This window comes from Oryctolagus cuniculus, chromosome 12 (assembly GCF_964237555.1).
Source record: "Oryctolagus cuniculus chromosome 12, mOryCun1.1, whole genome shotgun sequence".
NCBI classification, from domain to species: domain Eukaryota; kingdom Metazoa; phylum Chordata; class Mammalia; order Lagomorpha; family Leporidae; genus Oryctolagus; species Oryctolagus cuniculus.
The window spans coordinates 106,238,514-106,257,878 of NC_091443.1; the positions used below are offsets into that span (position 1 = coordinate 106,238,514).

Genomic DNA, 19,365 nt, shown 5'->3' on the forward strand with positions numbered 1-19,365 from the left:
TAACTGAAGGATCTCATTCCTTCAGTACTGCTAGAATTGGTTTAACAATTGGGTTTTCTAGTTTTCAGGGAATCCATGCTAATCTCGTCTTTGCGGTTTTCTGTGTGTTTCTGTGTTCTTGTTCAGCACCTCAGGCAAGTAGGAGTTGCTGGAAAGTTTGTCGAGTTCTTTGGCAGTGGAGTTTCTCAGCTGTCCATCGTTGATCGGACTACAATAGCAAACATGTGTCCAGAATATGGTGCTGTCCTCAGCTTTTTCCCTGTTGACAATGTGACGCTGAAACACTTAGAACACACAGGTAAGGTTCGTGGCCCTGAGATGGAACGTCTGTCCGACGGTATTGCCGTCTCACGTGCCAGTGAATGTTCATGACGTTCCCTTATTTTGAACCAACGACTCTCAGACTGCACATGGTGACTTGACAGAGTCACCTCAACCCCGATGGGATTACTCACACCACTCACACCACTGGCCCTCACGTCCTCCCTTTCCACGCGTACTCGGCACGGAGGGTGCATGTGATGCAGTCAGGCTTGTGCACAGTCACACCTGTCCGTCTCCACGCAGGAGGACAGGAGCAGCTGACAGGAGAGCTTGGGATCGGGGTTCTTGCGGAAGAATAGCAAGTGCGTCTTTTTGTGAAATCCAGTCTAGGTGCCGAGTGTTTTTATCATCTTTTTGTTTGTTTGCTTGTTTGTTTTATCATCTTATTAGGGACATGGACCACTGTTGTGTTGATTTTTTTTTTTTAAGATTTTTTTTTTTTATTTGAAAGGCAGAGTGGTAGGAGAGGGAGAGACAGAGAGAAAGAGATCTTTCCGTTGGTTAACTTCCCGAGTGGCTGCAGCAGTTGGGACTGGGACTGGCTGAAGCCAGGAGCCAGGAACTCTGTGTCTCCCACGTGGGTGCAGGGGTCCAAGACTTGGGCCGTCTTCTGCTGCCTTCCCAGGCACATCAGCAGGGAGCTAGATTGGAAACAGAGCAGCCGGGACTGGAACCGGCACTTCAATATGGGATCCGGTACATCAGGCTGCAGCCACAGTGCTGGCCGTTTTATTTACTTGAAAAGCAGAGTTAGGGAGAGAGAGATTGACTGATCGATCTTCTGTATACTAGTTCACTCCCTGAGTGGCTGCAGTGGTCAGGGCTGGGCCAGGCCAAAGCTAGGATCCTGGAATTATATCTGTGTCTCCCACATGGGTAGCAGGGCCCAAGTGTATGGGCCATTTTCTGCCTCTCTCCCAGATGCATTTGCAGGGAGCTGGATGGGAAGTGTAACAGCTGGGACTCAAACCAGTGCCCACATGGGATCAGTGTCACAGGCGGTGGTTTAACCTGCTGTGCCCACATGGGATCAGTGTCACAGGCGGTGGTTTAATCTGCTGTGCCACAACGCTGACCCCTGTTGATTGAAGTTGGCCCAAGTGCTTGGGCTCCTGCAGCTGCGTGGGAGACTTGGAAGAAGCTCCTGGCTTTGGATTGGCCCAACTCAGGCCATTGTGGCCATTTGGGGAGTGAACTAGCAGATGGACAATCTCTCTCTTTCCCTCCCTCCCTCCCTCTCCCTCTCCCTCTCCCTCTCCCTCTCCCTCTCCCTCTCCCTCTCCCTCTCCCTCTCCCTCTCCCTCTCCCTCTGCCTCTGCCTCTGCCTCTGCCTCTGCCTCTGCCTCTGCCTCTGCCTCTGCCTCTGCCTTTCAAATAAGTGAATAAATCTTAAGAGAAAAAAAATGTATCTGTAAAACCAGAAGGTGTTGGTATTTCGTAAGGCTACTGTTCTTCAGTCTCTCTCTCTTTTTTTTTAATTCCATCCATTTCCCTTTGTGAAGAGATCATCGCTAAGCTACTCATCTGTAATCATAGAAAGTCTGGGGGATGTATTCTTCAGCTCGGGGCAGACAGATAAGTCAATGACTGAAATGCAAAGTGGATGACTGGCTCTGTGGGACCTGGGTGGAATGTTCCTCATAAAATGGGAAACTTCCCTGTATCTGGTTTTGGGTTGCCAGAGCATTCCAGAGAAATGATTAGAGCTGCCTCACTACTTCACACTAATCTTACTACTTCACACTAATCTTACTACTTCACACTAATCTTACTACTTCACACTAATCTGAGTTAAGATATTAGTGATCTGTTATGTAACAAATTATCCTAAACTCAGTGGCATTGAACAGTAGTAATCCTTCATGGCCTGTGGGTACAGTGGGCCAGTGGTTCAGACGGGGGTAGTGGGGACATGGTGCCCTGCTTCATGATATCTCGGGTCTCAGCCGTCAGGGTCTGACAGAGCCTTGGATCCTGAAGACTCCTGCCATGCTGGCTGGCAGCTGGGGCTCAGTGAGATCCATAGCAGACCACACTCCCATGGCCTCGAAGGCGGGAGAGGGGCATGAATAGGTGTGGGCAGCGGTTTCTCGCCCAGCTCTGGGTTTCAGAACTCCTTAACAGATTTTGTCCCTGTTCATCTTTTCAGGTTTTGACAAAGCCAGACTCAAGTCCATGGAAACATACCTTAAAGCTGTGAAATTGTTTCGAAATGACCAGAATCCTGGAGAACCTGAGTATTCCCAGGTATGTACAGATAAGCCACAGACTGGTAGTTAAAGGTGTACATTCTGGTTTGAATCCCAGCTCTAAGCCTTATAGCTGTCTAACCTGGTGTAATTGTACAGTCTTTCTGCCTCAGTTACCTCTTCTCTAAAATATGGTCAAATGCAACATAAGATTCTTAGATTAAATACAAATGCATACAGTAAGTGCTTAATAGGGGCTTTTTTTTTTAAGAACTTTCATTTGTAGCCCAATCCTTTGATTTTATTAATTTTTAAAAAACATTTATTTATTTATTTAAAAGTCAGAGTTAACACAGAAAGAGAAGAGGCAGAGAGAGAGGTCTTCATCTGCTGGTTCACTCCCCAATTGGCCACAATAGCTGGAGCTGCGCCAATCCAAAGCCAGGAACTAGCAGCTTCTTCGAAGTCTCCCACACAGGCGCAGGGGCCCTGTCGCTCCCCCTCTTCGTGGAGGAACGACACGGGACCCTGCGCTGTTCTTTCGTCTGCTCGGCCCTCCCCGGGTTTGCTGCTGGTTCTTCCCGGGTTGGCTACTATCCCTTCCACCTCCGTGGAAGGGCAGTTCCCCCTGGCCACATTCCCCACTTCCGCAGGGGAGCGGCACACCGCCGGCCGGCTCTCTCGGGGGCTGCACGGGTGTTCCTTCAGCTAGATGTTCCCCTTAGATGTTCCTGGTGCGTGCCGTCTCTCTCCCCCTTTATAGTCCTCCTCTGCCAATCCCAACTCGGCTGCCCACACGCCGAGTACGCTGCTCTCCTCCAATCAGGAGCAAGTCCTACAGTTTATTGGTTGAACTGGAGGCAGCTGTGCAGAAGCTGTTTACTTCTCTCCCAGCGCCATATTGTGGGAGAGCAGATGCATAGAATAAGTCCCAATTCCAGTAACTCAGTCTAGTCCGGGCTGCTCCCCACAGGCCCAAGCACTTGGGCCATCTTCCACTGGTTTCCTAGGCCATAGCAGAGAGCTCGATTGGAAGAGGAACAGCCGGGACTAGAACCATGCAACCATATGGGATGCCAGCGCTTCAGACCAGGATGTTAACCCACTGTGCCATAGTGCTGGGCCCTGATTTTATTAATTTTATCTAGATTCCTGTATAGTAAATTTTGTAGCATTTTCTGGTCCTATTTTTAGTAGTGATGTAAAGATTTATTTATTTGAAAGAGTTAAGAGGAAAAGACAGAGAGCAAGACCTCTCACATGCCAGTCCACTCCCAAATGGCCGGGTCTTGATCAAGTCAGAGCCAGGAGCCAGGAGCCTCCTCCTCGTCTCCCACGTGGGTGCCGGGGCCCAAGCATTTGAGCCATCCTCTGCTGCTTTCCCAGGCCACAGCAGGGAGATGAGCAGGGAGCAGCTGGGACTGGTGCCCACATGGGATTCTGGCGTCGCAGAATAGCTCCACCCGCTGTTCCACAGTACCGACCTCCTTTTTCAGTATTTAAAGTTGACTCAATTCTTTAACTTTTTTTTTGACAAGTACTGTTCCTCCGAAGCAACAATTTTGGTGTCTCTACTTCTGCTTTATGATTGTGTCTTGTTTTTATTGTTGTTTTTGGATTTGTTTATTAATCGAAAGGCAGAGTTAGAGAGATGGAGAGACAGAGTAAAGTCTTCCATTTGCTGGTTCACTGCCCAAATGGCTGTAGAGGGCAGAGCTGGGCCAGGCTGAAGCCAGGAGCCAGGAGCTCCGTCTAGGTGTCTCCCATGTCTATGCAGGGGCCCAAGCACTTGAGCCATCTGCTGGTGCTTTCCCAGGCACATTAGTAGGGAGCTGCGTTTGAAGTGTAGCAGCTGGGACTTGAACCGGCACTCATCTGGGATGCTGGCATCATTGCAGGTGGCCCCTTAACCCGCTGCACCACATCAGCGCCTGTGACTTCATCTCGGAAAGTTCTGTTGTCAGAGATCACGGCTACATGATCTTAAATGTTTGTTTTAAAGATATTTTATAATCTAAGTAAATATTTTATCTGTTATAAAATTATATTGAACTCACATTCAGGAAAGTCTTAACTTGAATAAAATTCATTTTCTAGGAGTGTGTCAGGCCTGTAACAACTTGGTGTAAGTTGTTAAGCTAATTTTTACAAGAAAATATTTTTTCCCCAGACTTATTTTTCTTCATGGCATGTGCCAACCTGTACACTTGTTTGTCTTTCCCCACTGGGATGCCAGTGTGTGCTTTGGGGCCAGGAGTGCGGTTTGGCTGGGTCTCGGGTCCCTGGCAGATGTTCAGGAAGCACGTTAGGCTAGTAAATGAATAAATGCAGACATACTGAAGACCAGCATAGAACCACAGGGATTGAATTCATGTGGCACTTTGGACAAATCTTTCAACTTCTCTGATAGTTTTCTAATTCCTTTTGCTTCCCTTGGACTTAGTGATTTGTCTCATTAAAAGAAAACAGAGGGGCCAGCGCTGTGGCAGAGTGGGTAAATTCATCGCCTGCAGTGCCCGTATCCCATATGGGCACTGGTTCAAGTCCCGGCTGCTCCGCTTCTGATTCAGCTCTCTGCTGTGGCCTGGGAAAGCAGTGGAAGGTGGCTCAAGTCCTTTGGCCCCTACACCCATGTGGGAGACCCAGAAAAAACTCCTGGCTTTGGATTGGCCCAGCTATGGCCGTTGTGGGCATTTGGGGAGTGAACCAGTGGATGGAAGAGTTCTTTTTCTACCTTTCAAATAAAGAAATAAATAAGGGGAAAACAAAACAAAACACCAGAATTATCAGTGAGCCAACTATTGCTGCTAATGCTTAAAAAAAAAAAAAAAAAAAGGAAATAGAAACAAATAAAAAGAATAAAAAATATTAAATAGAAAAACTTGGGTGGTAGAATAAAATACAATAAATTTATCTGGAAAGAATCCTGATCACATAAAGAAACTATAATGTCAGGATACTGATTTTTTTTTTAAAAGGTTTATTTATTTGAAAGAATTACACAGATAGAGAAGGAGTGGCAGAGAGAGAGGTCTTCCATCCACTGGTTCATTCCCCAAATGGTCACAATTGCTGGAGCTGCGCTGATCCGAAGCCAGGAGCCAGGAGCTTCTTCTGGGTCTCCCTTGTGGATGCATGGCTCAAGGACTTGGTCATCTTCCACTTCTTTCCCTGGCCATAGCTGAATGTTGGACTAGAACCGGTGCCCATATGGGATGCCAGTACTGCAGGTGGTGGCGTTACCCGCTACGCTGCAGTGCCAGCCCTCAGAGACAATACATTGATGACTGGCAGAGGCATCTTGTTACAACAGGTTATCATTATCAGGAGAAAACATTTGGGGAGCTCTGCTTTTTATTTTTATTTTTTATTTTTATTTTATTTTTTTTTTTTATTTTTGACAGGCAGAGTGGACAGTGAGAGAGAGAGAGACAGAGAGAAAGGTCTTCCTTTGCCGTTGGTTCACCCTCCAATGGCCGCCGCTGCAGCCGGCGCACCGCGCTGATCCGATGGCAGGAGCCAGGATCCAGGTGCTTTTCCTGGTCTCCCATGGGGTGCAGGGCCCAAGCACCTGGGCCATCCTCCACTGCACTCCCTGGCCATAGCAGAGAGCTGGCCTGGAAGAGGGGCACCGGGACAGAATCCGGCGCCCTGACCGGGACTAGAACCCGGTGTGCTGGCACCGCAAGGTGGAGGATTAGCCTATTGAGCCACGGCGCCGGCCGAGCTCTGCTTTTTATACAGCTAATTTTATACAGCGAATTCAGTCAGTGGTGTGGTAGTTTGATTGCCTACTAATTTACTAGCTTGTCTTTAACAAATGTTCATATGTTTCACAAGTTTAAATGAACTAATTTTAAATTTTGATTTCTGGGGGCATGTTTTACCATTTAAACAAACCAGTGTTAAAAGAAATGTGAGTGTAATGATTCTCCTTTAGAAAGTAATGCTTGAATGGGAATCTGTTTAGGAATTCTTTTTTTTTTTTTTTAAAGATTTATTTATTATTTGAAATTCAGTGTTACACAGAGAGAGGAGAGGCAGAGAGAGAGAGAGAGAGAGAGAGAGAGAGGTCTTCCATCTGGTGTTTACTCCCCAATTGGCTGCAACTGCTGGAGCTGTGCCGATCCGAAGCCAGGAGCCAGGAGCTTCTTCTGGGTCTCCCACATGGGTGCAGGGGCCCAAGGCCTTGGACGATTTTCTACTGTTTTCCCAGGCCATAGCAGAGAGCTGGATTGGAAGTGGAGCAGCCAGGTCTCGAACCGGTGCCCATATGGGATGCCGGCACTTCAGGCCAGGGCGTTAACCCACTGCGCCACGGCGCTGGCCCCTGTGTTTAGGAATTCTGATTCTTTCTCTGCCCTTTCTCCCTCATCTCCTAGGTCATCCAGATCAACCTGAATTCAATAGTTGCATCTGTCAGTGGTCCAAAGAGACCTCAGGATAGAGTTGCTGTGACAGACATGAAAAGTGATTTCCAGGCTTGCTTGAATGAAAAGGTTGGTTGCTTTTATTGTTGTCTTCGTCAAATGCCTTTGTGCTAAATAGTCAAGATCCAAGAAAGTGACGTGTTCACTCAGTCCCCAGCCATTCTATATGGTCACCCAGCGTTCACACATTTATTGCTTCTGACCAGCATGCAAGTCAGTTTTGTTTTTTTAAGATTTTGTTTGTTTATTTGAGAGGTAGAGTTACAGACAGTGAGAGGGAGAGAGAGAAAGGTCTTCCATCCACTGGTTCACTCCCTAGATGGCTGCAACGGCCGAAGCTGCACCAATCTGAAGCCAGGAGCTTCCTCCACATCTCCCACGTGGGTGTGGGGCCCAAGGACTTGGGCCATCGTCCACTGCTTTCCCAGGCCACAGCAGAGAGCTGGATCGGAAGTGGAAGACCCGAGACACGATCCAGCACCCATATGGGATGCTGGCGCCGCAGGCGGAGGCTTAACCTACTGCACTGGCCCCACATGGTCAGAACCTTGAATGTTAAATCAGCCAGCGAGGATCTGCTATGTTTTCTACCAGTCTTTTTTTCCTCTACATATCCATAATGCTTGTTTTTTTTTTTTTTATGTACAAATTTGCGTAGGTTGGATTTAAAGGCTTCCAAGTTGCAGCTGAAAAGCAAAAGGATGTCGTGTCTCTTCACTATGAAGGAAGTGAGTATAAGCTGTCTCACGGGTCCGTGGTCATCGCCGCCGTCATCAGCTGCACCAACAATTGCAACCCTTCCGTCATGCTCGCTGCAGGTAGGTGTCCTTCACTGCCACAGCTTTGCTTCCTTCTTTTTTTCTTTTTTCTTTTCTTTCTTTTTTTTTTTTTTTTTTTTTTTAGTAATTTTGCTTTTTTATAACATAAAAGAAATTTTTTTGTGTTGTGACTTACCTATTAGTTTCTGGTCATAGGGCCAGGACCGTGGCTCAGTAGGCTAATCCTCTGCCTTGTGGCGCCAGCACACCGGGTTCTAGTCCCGGTCGGGGCGCCGGATTCTGTCCCGGTTGCCCCTCTTCCAGGCCAGCTCTCTGCTGTGGCCAGGGAGTGCAGTGGAGGATGGCCCAAGTGCTTGGGCCCTGCACCCCATGGGAGACCAGAAGAAGCACCTGGCTCCTGCCTTCGGATCAGCACGGTGCGCCGGCTGCAGCACGCCGGCCACGGCGACCTTTGGAGGGTGAACCAATGGCGGAGGAGGACCTTTCTCTCTGTCTCTCTCTCTCACTGTCCACTCTGCCTGTCAACAACAACAACAACAAAAAAATAAAATAAAATTCAGGTCATAGCCAGGTTTTTTGTGTTAATTTAGAAATATAGTTCATTACCAAGCCTTTATTGATATTCTACAAGAAGTTTCCCAAATTCCAGAGATTTTTATTTATTTATTTTTTGACAGGCAGAGTTAGACAGTGAGAGAGAGACAGAGAAAGGTCTTCCTTTTTCCGTTGGTTCACCCCCAAAGTGGCCGCTACTGGCAACACATTGCGGCCGGTGTGCTGCGCTTATTCGAAGCCAGGAGCCAGGTGCTTTCTCCTGGTCTCCCATGCGGGTGCAGGGCCCAAGCACTTGGGCCATCCTCCACTGCCTTCCTGGGCCACACCAGAAAGCTGGACTGCAAGAGGAGCAACCAAGACAGAACCGGCGCCCCAACCAGGACTAGAACCTGGGGTGCTGGCGCCACAGGCAGAGGATTAGCCTAGTGAGCCATGGCGCCAGCCAATTGCAGAGATTTTTAACAATGGTTGTAAATGAAATCAAATTGTATAAACTATGGAGCAATTTGTTAATAGTAGAAGACTGTGCGTGGTGTTAGATTGTTCTTAGTTTATTATGATTGTGGCATTTAAAATGGTTCAGTTAATGACATCTGTTATACCAGAGGTCTCCAGAAAGTTTGTGGAAATCATGTATTATGGAAAAGTAACACTTGCGTGTTCTCTGTACCAGAGTAACCATCTTTCAGTTCCATTTTCCACAAACTTCTGAGGTCCCTTCTGTGTGCACATTTTTCTAATTGTTTCCTTGAGGCCACAGTATCAACGTACCTTAATAATGTACAACCTAAGGGCTTACATGTCTACTGCAGTTTTTAAATTGTTGTTAGTAATGCGAATCAGTAGAATAAAACGGCCACGATAATGGCAGTAAGTTGATGAGTGTGGGCTTTCACTGTAATCTGAACAGGAGACTGGTCTGTTTGCTTCCTGCCGTGGTATGCATGACGGGGAAGACGCGCTGCACTAACCAGCGTTGTTTGTTGCCTGCAGGTCTTTTGGCTAAAAAGGCTGTGGAAGCTGGACTGCGAGTTAAGCCTTACATCAGAACCAGCTTGTCGCCAGGCAGTGGCATGGTCACACATTACCTCAGTTCAAGCGGTGTGTTACCGTATCTCAGTAAGCTCGGGTGAGTGACGGTCGTCACTGTTGACACTGATGCGTGTCGAGCAGCAGGTGCGGAAGCTGCCACCTGTTACAGCCTTTCCTGTGAAGAGAGGATGGGACACTCGTGCTTTAGTTGTTGCTCAGCCGGCACTTACTGGACGTGTCCAGTGAGCAAGGGCTGTGCTGGCGCTGAGAAGTGGGAGACCTGGCCTCTCCCTTCAGGATACTGGGCAGGGAGGACGAGGCAGCACAAGCCAACCAAGTGGCAGTGACGGACGGTCTAAGTGATGGTACCAAGTCATACTTGACTATCTTAAATTAAAATAAAGTAAAATTAAGATTTATTTAAAAGGCAGAGTTAGAGTGAGAGAAGGAGAGAGAGCTTCCATCTGCTAATTCACTCCTCAAGTGGCTGCAATGGCCAGGATGGGATCAGGCCAAAGCCAGCCACCAGGAGCTTCCTCAGGGTCTCCCACGTGGGTGTAAGGGCCCAAGCACTTGGGCCATCTTCTGCTGCTTTCTCAGCCAGAACTTGAACAGGTGTATGGGATGCCTACATTGCAGGTGGCAGCTTAACCCTCTGTGCCATACACAACGCTGGGCCCAATACTCAGTTTTTGTGAGTTGTGTAGATCTGTTGAGACTGGGATCTTACAGATTGCATTTATTAACTCAGTAAATTGCCATAATTGAGGTTTTGTGAGGTTACTGGATCTCTAATACATAAAGTTGTCCCTGAACATTGAAGAAAATTAATTTTACATTTTTTATGTAATAAAAAATTGATGCTGATTGTGATTTTGATGTATCTTTTGGAATGTATCTTCTCACCTAAATTATCAGTTCCTTTGTGAGTGTGATAAAGTGTAGGTTTCCTGCTTTTCCAACAGTAGTTGAAACTGGTTTAGAGGATTATATTTCTAATCTTCTAGCTATGTTGTCTTGGACCTGTTTTCAGAGGCTCCAGGAGAGTTTAGTTGGCTGAGAATGGATTTGTGTCCAGTGAGTGCTGGGTCAGAGCACCTTTGTAGGTCTTCATTCCGATTGTTACGGGGCGAGGCCTCCTGGCACTTAACAGCTTGAGGAAACCCCAAGGATGGAGATACAGTATGAGTTTTTTAAGAGGTCACGTTTCATTCCTAGCAAGTAGTATCTGAGGGATTCCCTTGTGTGGCGTGGTCGGTGCTGTTGACCTAGCAGGGATTGTTGTGGGTACTGGGCCTCCTCCCAGGCTTGTGTAGGGTTCAGGTAGCACGCGCGTGCCTAAGGGTCAGATGTGGGATGAACATAGCGACGGAGGTGAACTGTGGGTTGTGTGTGCTAAGCGCTCTCATTGTAGGATGGAAATGAGAGAAGGCTCGTCCTTTCTTTACAAACATGAGATGCTGTCCAATCACATTTACTTTCTGAAATGCAGGTTTGAAATAGTTGGCTATGGATGTTCAACATGTGTGGGGAACACAGCACCCTTGTCAGAAGCAGTTTTAAATGCAGTAAAGCAGGTAAGAGGTGTGCATTTGCAAGATGTCCCAGTGGGTTGTCCTAACTGCGCTCTCTTCTAGATTGTAGGAAGTACAGTTGTTGCATTGATAATTCTGTATCCCAGGTGAAGATGGGTCAGCAGATCATTTCTGGCTCTTAGAAGTAATGTCCTGATAACGTAAGGGGTTACTCACTCTGTTTGCCGGATTGATAATTCTGGGCCTAAACGTTACTGCTGGGTTTTTGGTTGTCTTGCCCTCAGAACTGTAATGTTGGAGGCTGCTTATATGTGATGATCCAAGTGTGTTGCATCTCTTGAATATATTTATATGTGTGTGGTTTTTTTCAGGGTGATTTGGTTACCTGTGGAGTTTTTTCTGGAAACAAAAATTTTGAAGGTCGTCTTTGTGATTGTGTTCGTGCCAATTACCTTGCCTCTCCACCCCTAGTGGTGGCTTATGCCATAGCCGGCACAGTGGATATAGATTTCCTGACGGAGCCTTTAGGTATCGTTCCTGTTATTATGTATGTATGTCTGCACACACCTTTTTTCCATAAAAATTTTACCATCTTTGAGATGCTTCTTGGACCATCCACTTTGTGATGTGTTTCAGGAAAATTTATGATAATGCGCAGTTAATAATTCCAGTGCTCGTGAGAATGTGAAGTGTGTGATTCTTCCAGCTGCTAAGTGAGCAGCCTGTTGTTGAGTGATTTACTTGATTTCTGTGATATGTTTTTGAAAAGGTTTGAACATTTTGGGGGTTGTTTTTTTGCCATAAATACCATGCTAAAATCTTTTTATCAGGGACTGACTCTACTGGCAAGAATATTTATCTGCATGATATTTGGCCTGATAGAGAAGAAGTTCATCGGATCGAGGAAGAACATGTTATATTTTCCATGTTTAAATCATTAAAGGAAAAGGTAGAGGTAAGAGAAGAACTCACTTGTTTGCAGAAATAGTCTAAGTTACATGTTCTTTTATGCATCCTGCTTTCTGAATGGAATAAAAATTACACTGTTTTTAATCCTTGGATATTAGTGAGTAATACTCATTTTATATCTGGAATCACTAATTTTAAAAAGAACAGAGTTTTAGAATTTATTTACTTACTAAAAATGCATAGCACTTATCTAATACTTAGTACTGTGTAAGCTCAAGTCCTTGTATTTGGCTTCCTGAATGTGGCACACTTCACAGAAACTGCCCTTGCTGGTCATTCCCACTCAAGTGCTTCAGAAAGATGCCAGGGACCCTTGTGGGAGTACCTGGGTTCCTGACTCCAGCATCCCACCAGTGCAGACCCTGGGAGTCAGTGTGGTGATGGCTCAAGTCGTGGGTTGCTGGCTGCTGGCTCCAACCCCGGCCTAACCGCAGCTGTCATGGGCATTTGGAGAGTGTTCCAGTAGAGGGGAGCTCTCTGTCTCTCTCTCTGCCTCTCAAAGAACCTTTTTTTAATTTAAAAAATGGTAACAGCAAACAGTGAAATCTCTCTCAACAGTTCTCTAGCCTTTTACTTTACCTGTCTCACCAGTGATGTGGAGATTTTTTAAGTTTTTATTTATTTATTAAAGATTATTTATTTGAAAGAGTTGCAGAGAGAGAGAGAGAGTGAGAATCTTCCATCCGCTGGTTCACTCCCCAAATGGCTGCAACAGCCAGAGCTGAGCCGATCCGGAGCCAGGAGCCAGGAGCTTCTTCTGGGTCTCCCACACAGGTGCAGGGGCCCAAGGACTTGGGCCATCTATCCACTGCTTTCCCAGGCCACAGCAGAGACCTGGGTTGGAAATGGAGCAGCCGGGTCTCGAACCGGCACTTATATGGAATGCGGCATTGCAGGCGGCAGCTTTACCCAATACACCACAGTGCCAGCCCCAAAGTTTTTATTGATTTATTTGAAAGAAACAGAGCTCTCCCTTCCATTGGTTCACTCCTCCAATCCTACAGCAGCTGGGGCTGGGCCAGGCTGCATGCATCTGGGTCTTGGGACTCGATCCAGGTCTGCCATGTTGGTAGCTGGGATCCAACTGCTTGAGCTGTCATTTGTTGCCTCCCTGCATGCTCACTGGCGGGAAATCAGGATTGGAGCCTGGACCAGACCCAGGAACTTCCGTATAGGATACAGGCTTCCCAGTGGCCTCTTAACCACTGTGCTAAGTACCTGCCCCTCCAGAAATGGTTTTGTGTTTGTTTGTTTGTGTTTTTAAGATTTACTTATTTATTTGAATGAGTTAGAGGAGAGGCAGAGAGAGGTCTTCCATCTGATGGTTCACTTCCCACCCCAACTGGCCGCAACGGACAGAGCTGCACCGATCAGGAGCCAGGAGCTTCTTCCAGGTCTCCCATGTGGGTGCAGGGGCCCAAGGACTTGGGCCATCTTCTACTGCTTTCCCAGGCCACAGCAGAGAGCTGGATTGGAAGAGGAGCAGCCGGGACTAGAACTGGCATCCATATGGGATGCCAGCGCTTCAGGCCAGGGTGTTAACCTACTGCACCACAGCGCCGGCTCCTTTTTGTTTGTTTTTTTAAAGATTGGTTTAGTTATTTGAAAGAGTTACACAGAGAGGGAGAGAGAGAGAGAGAGCTCTCCCATCTGTTGGTTCACTCCCCAAGTGGCCGCAGTAGCTAGGGCTGAGCCAAGCTGAAACCAGGAGCTTCATCCAGGTCTCCTGTGTAGGCAGCAGGGCCCAAGCACTTGCCCATCTTCTGCTTTCCCAGGCCATTAGCAGAGCTGGATCAGAAGTAGAACAGCTGGGACAAACTGACACTCACGGAATGCTGGAGTCACCGGCAGTGGCTTTAACGGCTGTGTCCCAATGCTGACTCCCAGAAATGTTTTTATGTATATACAGACACACACACACATACAGATTTTTTTAGGTCTTGAGAGTCACACAGTGTTTTAATCTTCTGGTTCTCTCGCCAAATGCCCGTAACAGCCATGGCTGGGCCAGGCTGAAGCCAGGAGCCAGAACTCCATCTGATTGTCCTGCATGGGTGACTGAGACCCAAGTACTTGTTCCAACCTACTGACTCCCAGGGTGCTCATCAGCATGAAACTGAAATTTAGGTTAGAGCGAGGCTCCAGTGTGGGATGTGGGCAGGCATCCTAACCTCTTGGCCAAGTGTTCCCCCCCAGACCTTTTATTTTAAGAACAGAATATAAATATGAAGACAGAAAGGTACTTATCGAACCCCTTGTGTTTGTGTGGTACTCTTTTTAGGTGTTTGAAATCATCAGTGTACAAAACACAAAGACAACTTCTACATTTCTTATGTAATCAAAAAATAACTAATACAAGCTGTGTTGTCAGTGTTGCAGTTTTATATAGAATGAAAGGATATCTTTGCAAAGTTTTGAAGCAAGTTAGGAAGTAGATTTGAAGGAAGTTTTGAATGAGTTACCCTATACCTGTTCAGTGTAAGAGACATTAAGGAGGGAACTTTAATGAGAGCAGTATGGAGACAGTGACTGTGGACCATGGTAAGAAATGACGTCACAGAGCCTGGTGGAAGCAGAATCACCCTGGGGACCCAAGCCGTGGTAGCAGCCTGAAGTTTGTGGAACAGGGCAGCCGTGTGAACTGCTGGTTAAGACACCCGGGTCCCACGTCAGATACCCAGCTGACAGTTGACGCCGGCTTCCTGGTGCGGATGCTGGCGTGGAGGCAGGGGCAGCAGTGGTGTCTCAGGTAGCTGGGGTTCCTGCCCACATGTGGGTCCTGGACTGAGTTCCTGGCTTCTGGCTCCTGCCGACGTGGGCAGTGAACCAGGGGCTGAGAGCCTCTCTGGCTCTGTCTCCCGCACTCCCCACGTTTCCTTCCTCCCTGTCTCTCCCCTGTCAGATACGTTTTACCCTGAGTGAGTGAGAGGAGGGCCTTTGGAAGGACTGGACCGAAGAGTGCCACAATCTGCTTAGAAGGCGCACTGCACTGAAAGCATGCTGGTGGCCCAGTGCTGTGGTGCGGCAAATTAAGCCATCTGCTGCAACGCTCGCATCCCGGACGGGCGCCTGTTTGAGTCCCGGCTGCTCTGCTTCCCATCCGGCTCCCTGCTAATGGCCTGGGAAAAAACTGGAAGATAGCCTAAGGGTTTGGGCTCCTGCCATCCACATGGGAGACCCGGATGAAGCTCCTGGCTCCTGTCTTGGACTGACCCAGTGCTGTCCATTGTGACCATCTGGGGAGGGACCATTGAATTCAAGATCTCTCTTTCTCTGTGTCTCCTTCTCTGTAACTCTTTCAAAATAAATAAATTCTTAAAAAAATTGTATTGGGGTGAAATTGAGTAAGGAGGATAGAATCAGGAAGAGAAATTACTGTTGTCCTGGATAAACAGTGTTGATGGAGTGGAGAGAAATTGTGATGTTTTAGATAGAGTTTAAAACAGAACAAGCAGTGATAGGGGCTGGTGTTGTGGTGCAGGGACTTAAGCCACTGCTTGTGACACTGGCATCCTGTATCAGAGCACTGGCTCAAGTCCCAGCTGCTCCACTTCTGCTCTGGCTTCTTGTTAATGCACCTGGGAAGGAGCAGAGGATGCATGTGGGAGACCTGGGTGGCGTTCCTGGCTCTAGGCTTTGGCCTGACGAGTGCTGGCTTTTGCAGCATTTGGGGAGCGAATCAGTGGATGCAAGTTTTCTCTGTCTCTTCCCCTGTTACTCTGCCTTTCAAATAAACAAGTCTTAATAAAAGGAATAGGCAGTGACATAAGACAGATACATTGAAAGATGGCAGTTTTTCTCAGCGTTAAGGTTCTTCAAGATTAACAACACAGAAGCCCCACATACGCAGCTTCTCTTGTGTGAAGATAGGTCTCTGTAGAATCTTTATGTTCAGTTTATGTTAAAATGTAACTTTAAATGCTTCTGAAGATTCAGCTGTTAAAGTTTGAAGCGCAGATCCGTTTATTTCTGCGCAGGGCGTCAGGGTTTCGTGGAAGACGCCCTCAGCTTTCTCTGACAGACCCTTTTTTGTTTTCCTTGTGACCTGGGTGCTGCTTTGTTGCCTTCGACGTTTTCAGAAACTTCCTGACAGCGTTTGTCTTCCTCTTGGTTCTTCCCCACAGACTGGAAATAAGCGATGGAGTTCCTTAGAAGCGCCTGATTCAGCTTTGTTTCCGTGGGACGTAAAGTCTACTTACATCCGATGTCCTTCCTTCTTTGATAAGCTTGTAAGTACCTTTACCCTCTGATCCTCAAAGCATGTAATCAACTGAAGTGCCTGTGAGGAGCTCAACACCTTGGACCTTTACCTTATAGACCAAAGAACCAGTTGCACTGCAGGCTATTGAGAATGCCCACGTCTTGCTGCACCTGGGGGACTCTGTCACCACGGATCACATATCTCCCGCGGGGAGCATCGCCCGGAGCAGTGCTGCTGCCAAGTACTTGACAAACAGAGGGTGGGTCGAGGGTTTCTGTTTTGTCTTCTTTCTCTCTGGGGAAGGGGCTTCTCCTGGTCCGGTGCCTGATGCTATCCTGACTGTTGTGTTTGAAGCAAGGTCTTTGCGTGTAACTTTAGAAGTTGAACACAATTGCTTTAGTGCTCACTTTGGCAGCATACATACTAACATTGGACGAAAGTGCTTGTTTAAACGGAGCCCTTATAGTATAAATGAGCACCTGACTGGACACGAGGTATTCTCTCAGAGCCGCTTTGTTCCTTACCATGTGGCCCAGTCACTTGGTTCTAGTGAGCTTCCTTTTATTGGAGTGCAGTGAAGGGGTACGGAGCCCAGAAGTGTGTGTTGGGAGGCTAGGGTTGATGTGCACTAATCAAAAGACAATGAATTAGTGCTCAAAATTGTGCATTTAACAATCAGCATGAATGTGTAAAGGACTTTGATGTAGGGGATTAGAAACCCAACACTGGGAAGATTTGATTTACACACGCTGAATGATGTGGAGTCGCTCTGCTATTGAAGGGCTGTTTTGACACCAGAGACGCAAGTTTTGCTACAGCAGGAGCTGCAGTGTTGGACCTGATTCACTGCTGAGTGCTTGCTCGACCCTTGAGCCGTTCAGGTGGTGGGAGTTTTGCACAGAGACGTTGTATCAGTGCCGTGTAGCTCGATTTGACTGGCGAGAAAACTGGAGAGCTGTGATCACAGAGTAGTAAGAACTAAAGGAAGTCTGCTTTCTCATACTTTTTGGTTATGATTTCCATCTTGATGATAATTGTGACAGTTTCCGTAAAAGAAAACTAGTCACCATTTCTCTCGGATACACACTTTTCATATATAGTATATGTTTGATATGAATTTCTTAGCTCATTTAATCCAGTAATTCTTGTGGGTTTGCATTTCCTAAAAATAAAACATCCCTACCACTGTGGACCTGAAGTAAGAAATTTAAATGTACACATTTAGAGTATTGTTGCCTCTGGGAAACCAAATTAGAGGCTAAATAAAGTTGGGTTGTTGGGGCTGGCATGTAGCACAGTGGTTTCAGCTGCCACCTGTGCCACTGGTATCCCTGTGAACACCGGTTTGAGTCCCAGGTGCACCCTGCTAATGTACCTGGGCAAGTAGTGGAAGATGACCTGTGTGTTTGGGTCCTGGCTACCTATGTGGGAGACCTGGATAGAGGCCCAGTCCCGGCTGCTGCATCCATTTGGGGAATGAGGCATCAGATGGAAGATCTCTGTCTCTTCCTCTCTCTCTCTCACTCTAACTTTCAAATTTTTTTTTTTTTTCCTAAAAGTTGGTTGTTAATTGTTCCTAAAGTCATTTCTGTAGTTACTAATTCAGTAGCTGTGAACACCCCACTAAGGGTACTCACCCATACTGTGGTCAGTTGGTCAGTCTTTCCTCCCCCTCTTCCTCCCTCCCTTCCTTCTTCCTTCCTTTTTTTTTTTTTTTTTTTTTTTTTTTTTTTTTTTTTTTAAGATTAACTGATTTATTTATTTGAAAGGCAAAGAAAGAGAGAGACAAACAGAGGGTGATCTTGCATCTGCTGATTCACTCTCCAGATGACCTCTGCAGCCATCCAGGTCTGACGTGGGTGCAGGGGCCCAAGCACTTGGGCTGTCTTGCACCGCTTTCCCAGGTGCATTAGCAGGGAGCTGGATCGGAAGGGGAGCAGCTGGGACTCGAACTGACTGTCCAGTGTGACCCATTGTGCCACACGCTGCACCCCCAGCCCCTGTATTATGGTTTCTAAATACCATTCCCAATAATAGCAACCGTTCTTGGAGGTTGATTGATTCCATATCTGGGACTGGGAAATGTCCAAGATGATTTTGCACATCTTCGACAGAAGCAAGGGAGCTGTCAGAGACCATCAGGCTTCTGTCAGGGATTTTAGAACCAGCTTGGCTTCGTCACTGTTCAAAGATGGGACGCATTGAGCACCAACAAAACAGTAACTAGAAACGACTTGAAACATGAGGAATGTGTTTTCATCTATCAGTTGGTGATGATTCTAAAGGAAAAAAAGTTAAATTTCTTACGTTTGAAAGATGTTAGGGAACCAGCTCATAATTTTGAAAACTGATAGGCACTCAAGCCTTTAATGTTTCTTGAATGAAATGTATGAATACAACCAAATCATTGCTGAAGGAAATTTTACCTTTCCTGAAGATTTGGAGCCTTAAGAAAAAGGGGAGGGCCCTGCATTGTGTATTTGACAAAGTTGTACCAGCATCCCATATGGTTGCTGATTATTGTCCCAGCTGCTCCACTTCTGATCCAGCCCCCTGCTCATGGCCTGAGAAATGCAGCAGAAGATGGCCCAAGTCCTTGGGCCCCTGCCACTCATGTGGGAGAGCTGGAGGAAGCTCCTGGCTTCTGCCTGGCCCAGCGTTGGCTGTTGAGACCGTCTGGGAAGTGAACCAGCAGATGGAGTATATCTTTCTCTGTCCCTCCCTCCATCCCTATAAATCTGACTTTCAAAATCCACAAATCTTTTTGGTTTTTAAGGGGGTGGGAGTGGGGAGGACGATGAATGTGTGAATTATGGTAGCGCCATCTTAGGGTCTGATGACGCAGCCAGCATAGACAGTCATGATTCATGGCTGTGACAGCGGGGACCGAGACAGTGTCAGGTGCCTCCTGAGGGGCACGCAGGACCTGTGAAGCTTTGTTGCCAAACGCTTGAAGTCCAGGTCTTCTCGAGCCATTGGATCTGACGTCTGATTTACAAGAAATTCAGGGGACCAGAAAGCATGTTCATGGGAATACAGTAAACGTAGTCGGGATACAGAGAGCTGTCCAACAGATGACTCGGTCTCTTCAGATGAAGTGCAGGGGACACACAGATAAAAGGGACTTGAGACCAGCTGAATACACTTAGGAACTATATTTTGAAGGCTGATTTGAACTGACCAACTTTCAAAAAGTAGTATGGGAAGAGCAAGGGCCATGTGAATATTGAATGACTATCTGGTAGTAACAGGTGATTAGATTTTTCTGTTGTGGGGAGTGTATAAGGATGGTATATATATTTTATTATAGTTTATTTTTTTGACAGGCAGAGTTAGAGACAGAAAGGTCTT

The 19,365-nt window shown here is 46.9% G+C and overlaps 1 protein-coding gene across 4 annotated transcripts in view; it reads left to right on the plus strand.

Moving 5' to 3' along the window:
- The window catches only part of IREB2 (iron responsive element binding protein 2), a 58,874-nt gene that overhangs the window by 31,051 nt on the left and 8,458 nt on the right, over positions 1-19,365 (plus strand). For 3 of the 4 annotated variants that reach the window (XM_070054616.1, XM_070054618.1, XM_070054617.1), the window contains exons 9-18: positions 127-298; positions 2,474-2,571; positions 6,896-7,012; positions 7,602-7,761; positions 9,271-9,406; positions 10,802-10,886; positions 11,216-11,372; positions 11,675-11,799; positions 15,938-16,042; positions 16,131-16,273. In XM_070054616.1, coding sequence (XP_069910717.1) covers positions 127-298; positions 2,474-2,571; positions 6,896-7,012; positions 7,602-7,761; positions 9,271-9,406; positions 10,802-10,886; positions 11,216-11,372; positions 11,675-11,799; positions 15,938-16,042; positions 16,131-16,273 — 1,298 coding nt within the window. Of the gene's footprint in view, positions 1-126; positions 299-2,473; positions 3,000-3,486; positions 5,291-6,895; positions 7,013-7,601; positions 7,762-9,270; positions 9,407-10,801; positions 10,887-11,215; positions 11,373-11,674; positions 11,800-15,937; positions 16,043-16,130; positions 16,274-19,365 lie in introns of those variants that run through there. The other variant, XR_011381080.1, reaches the window with a different exon arrangement.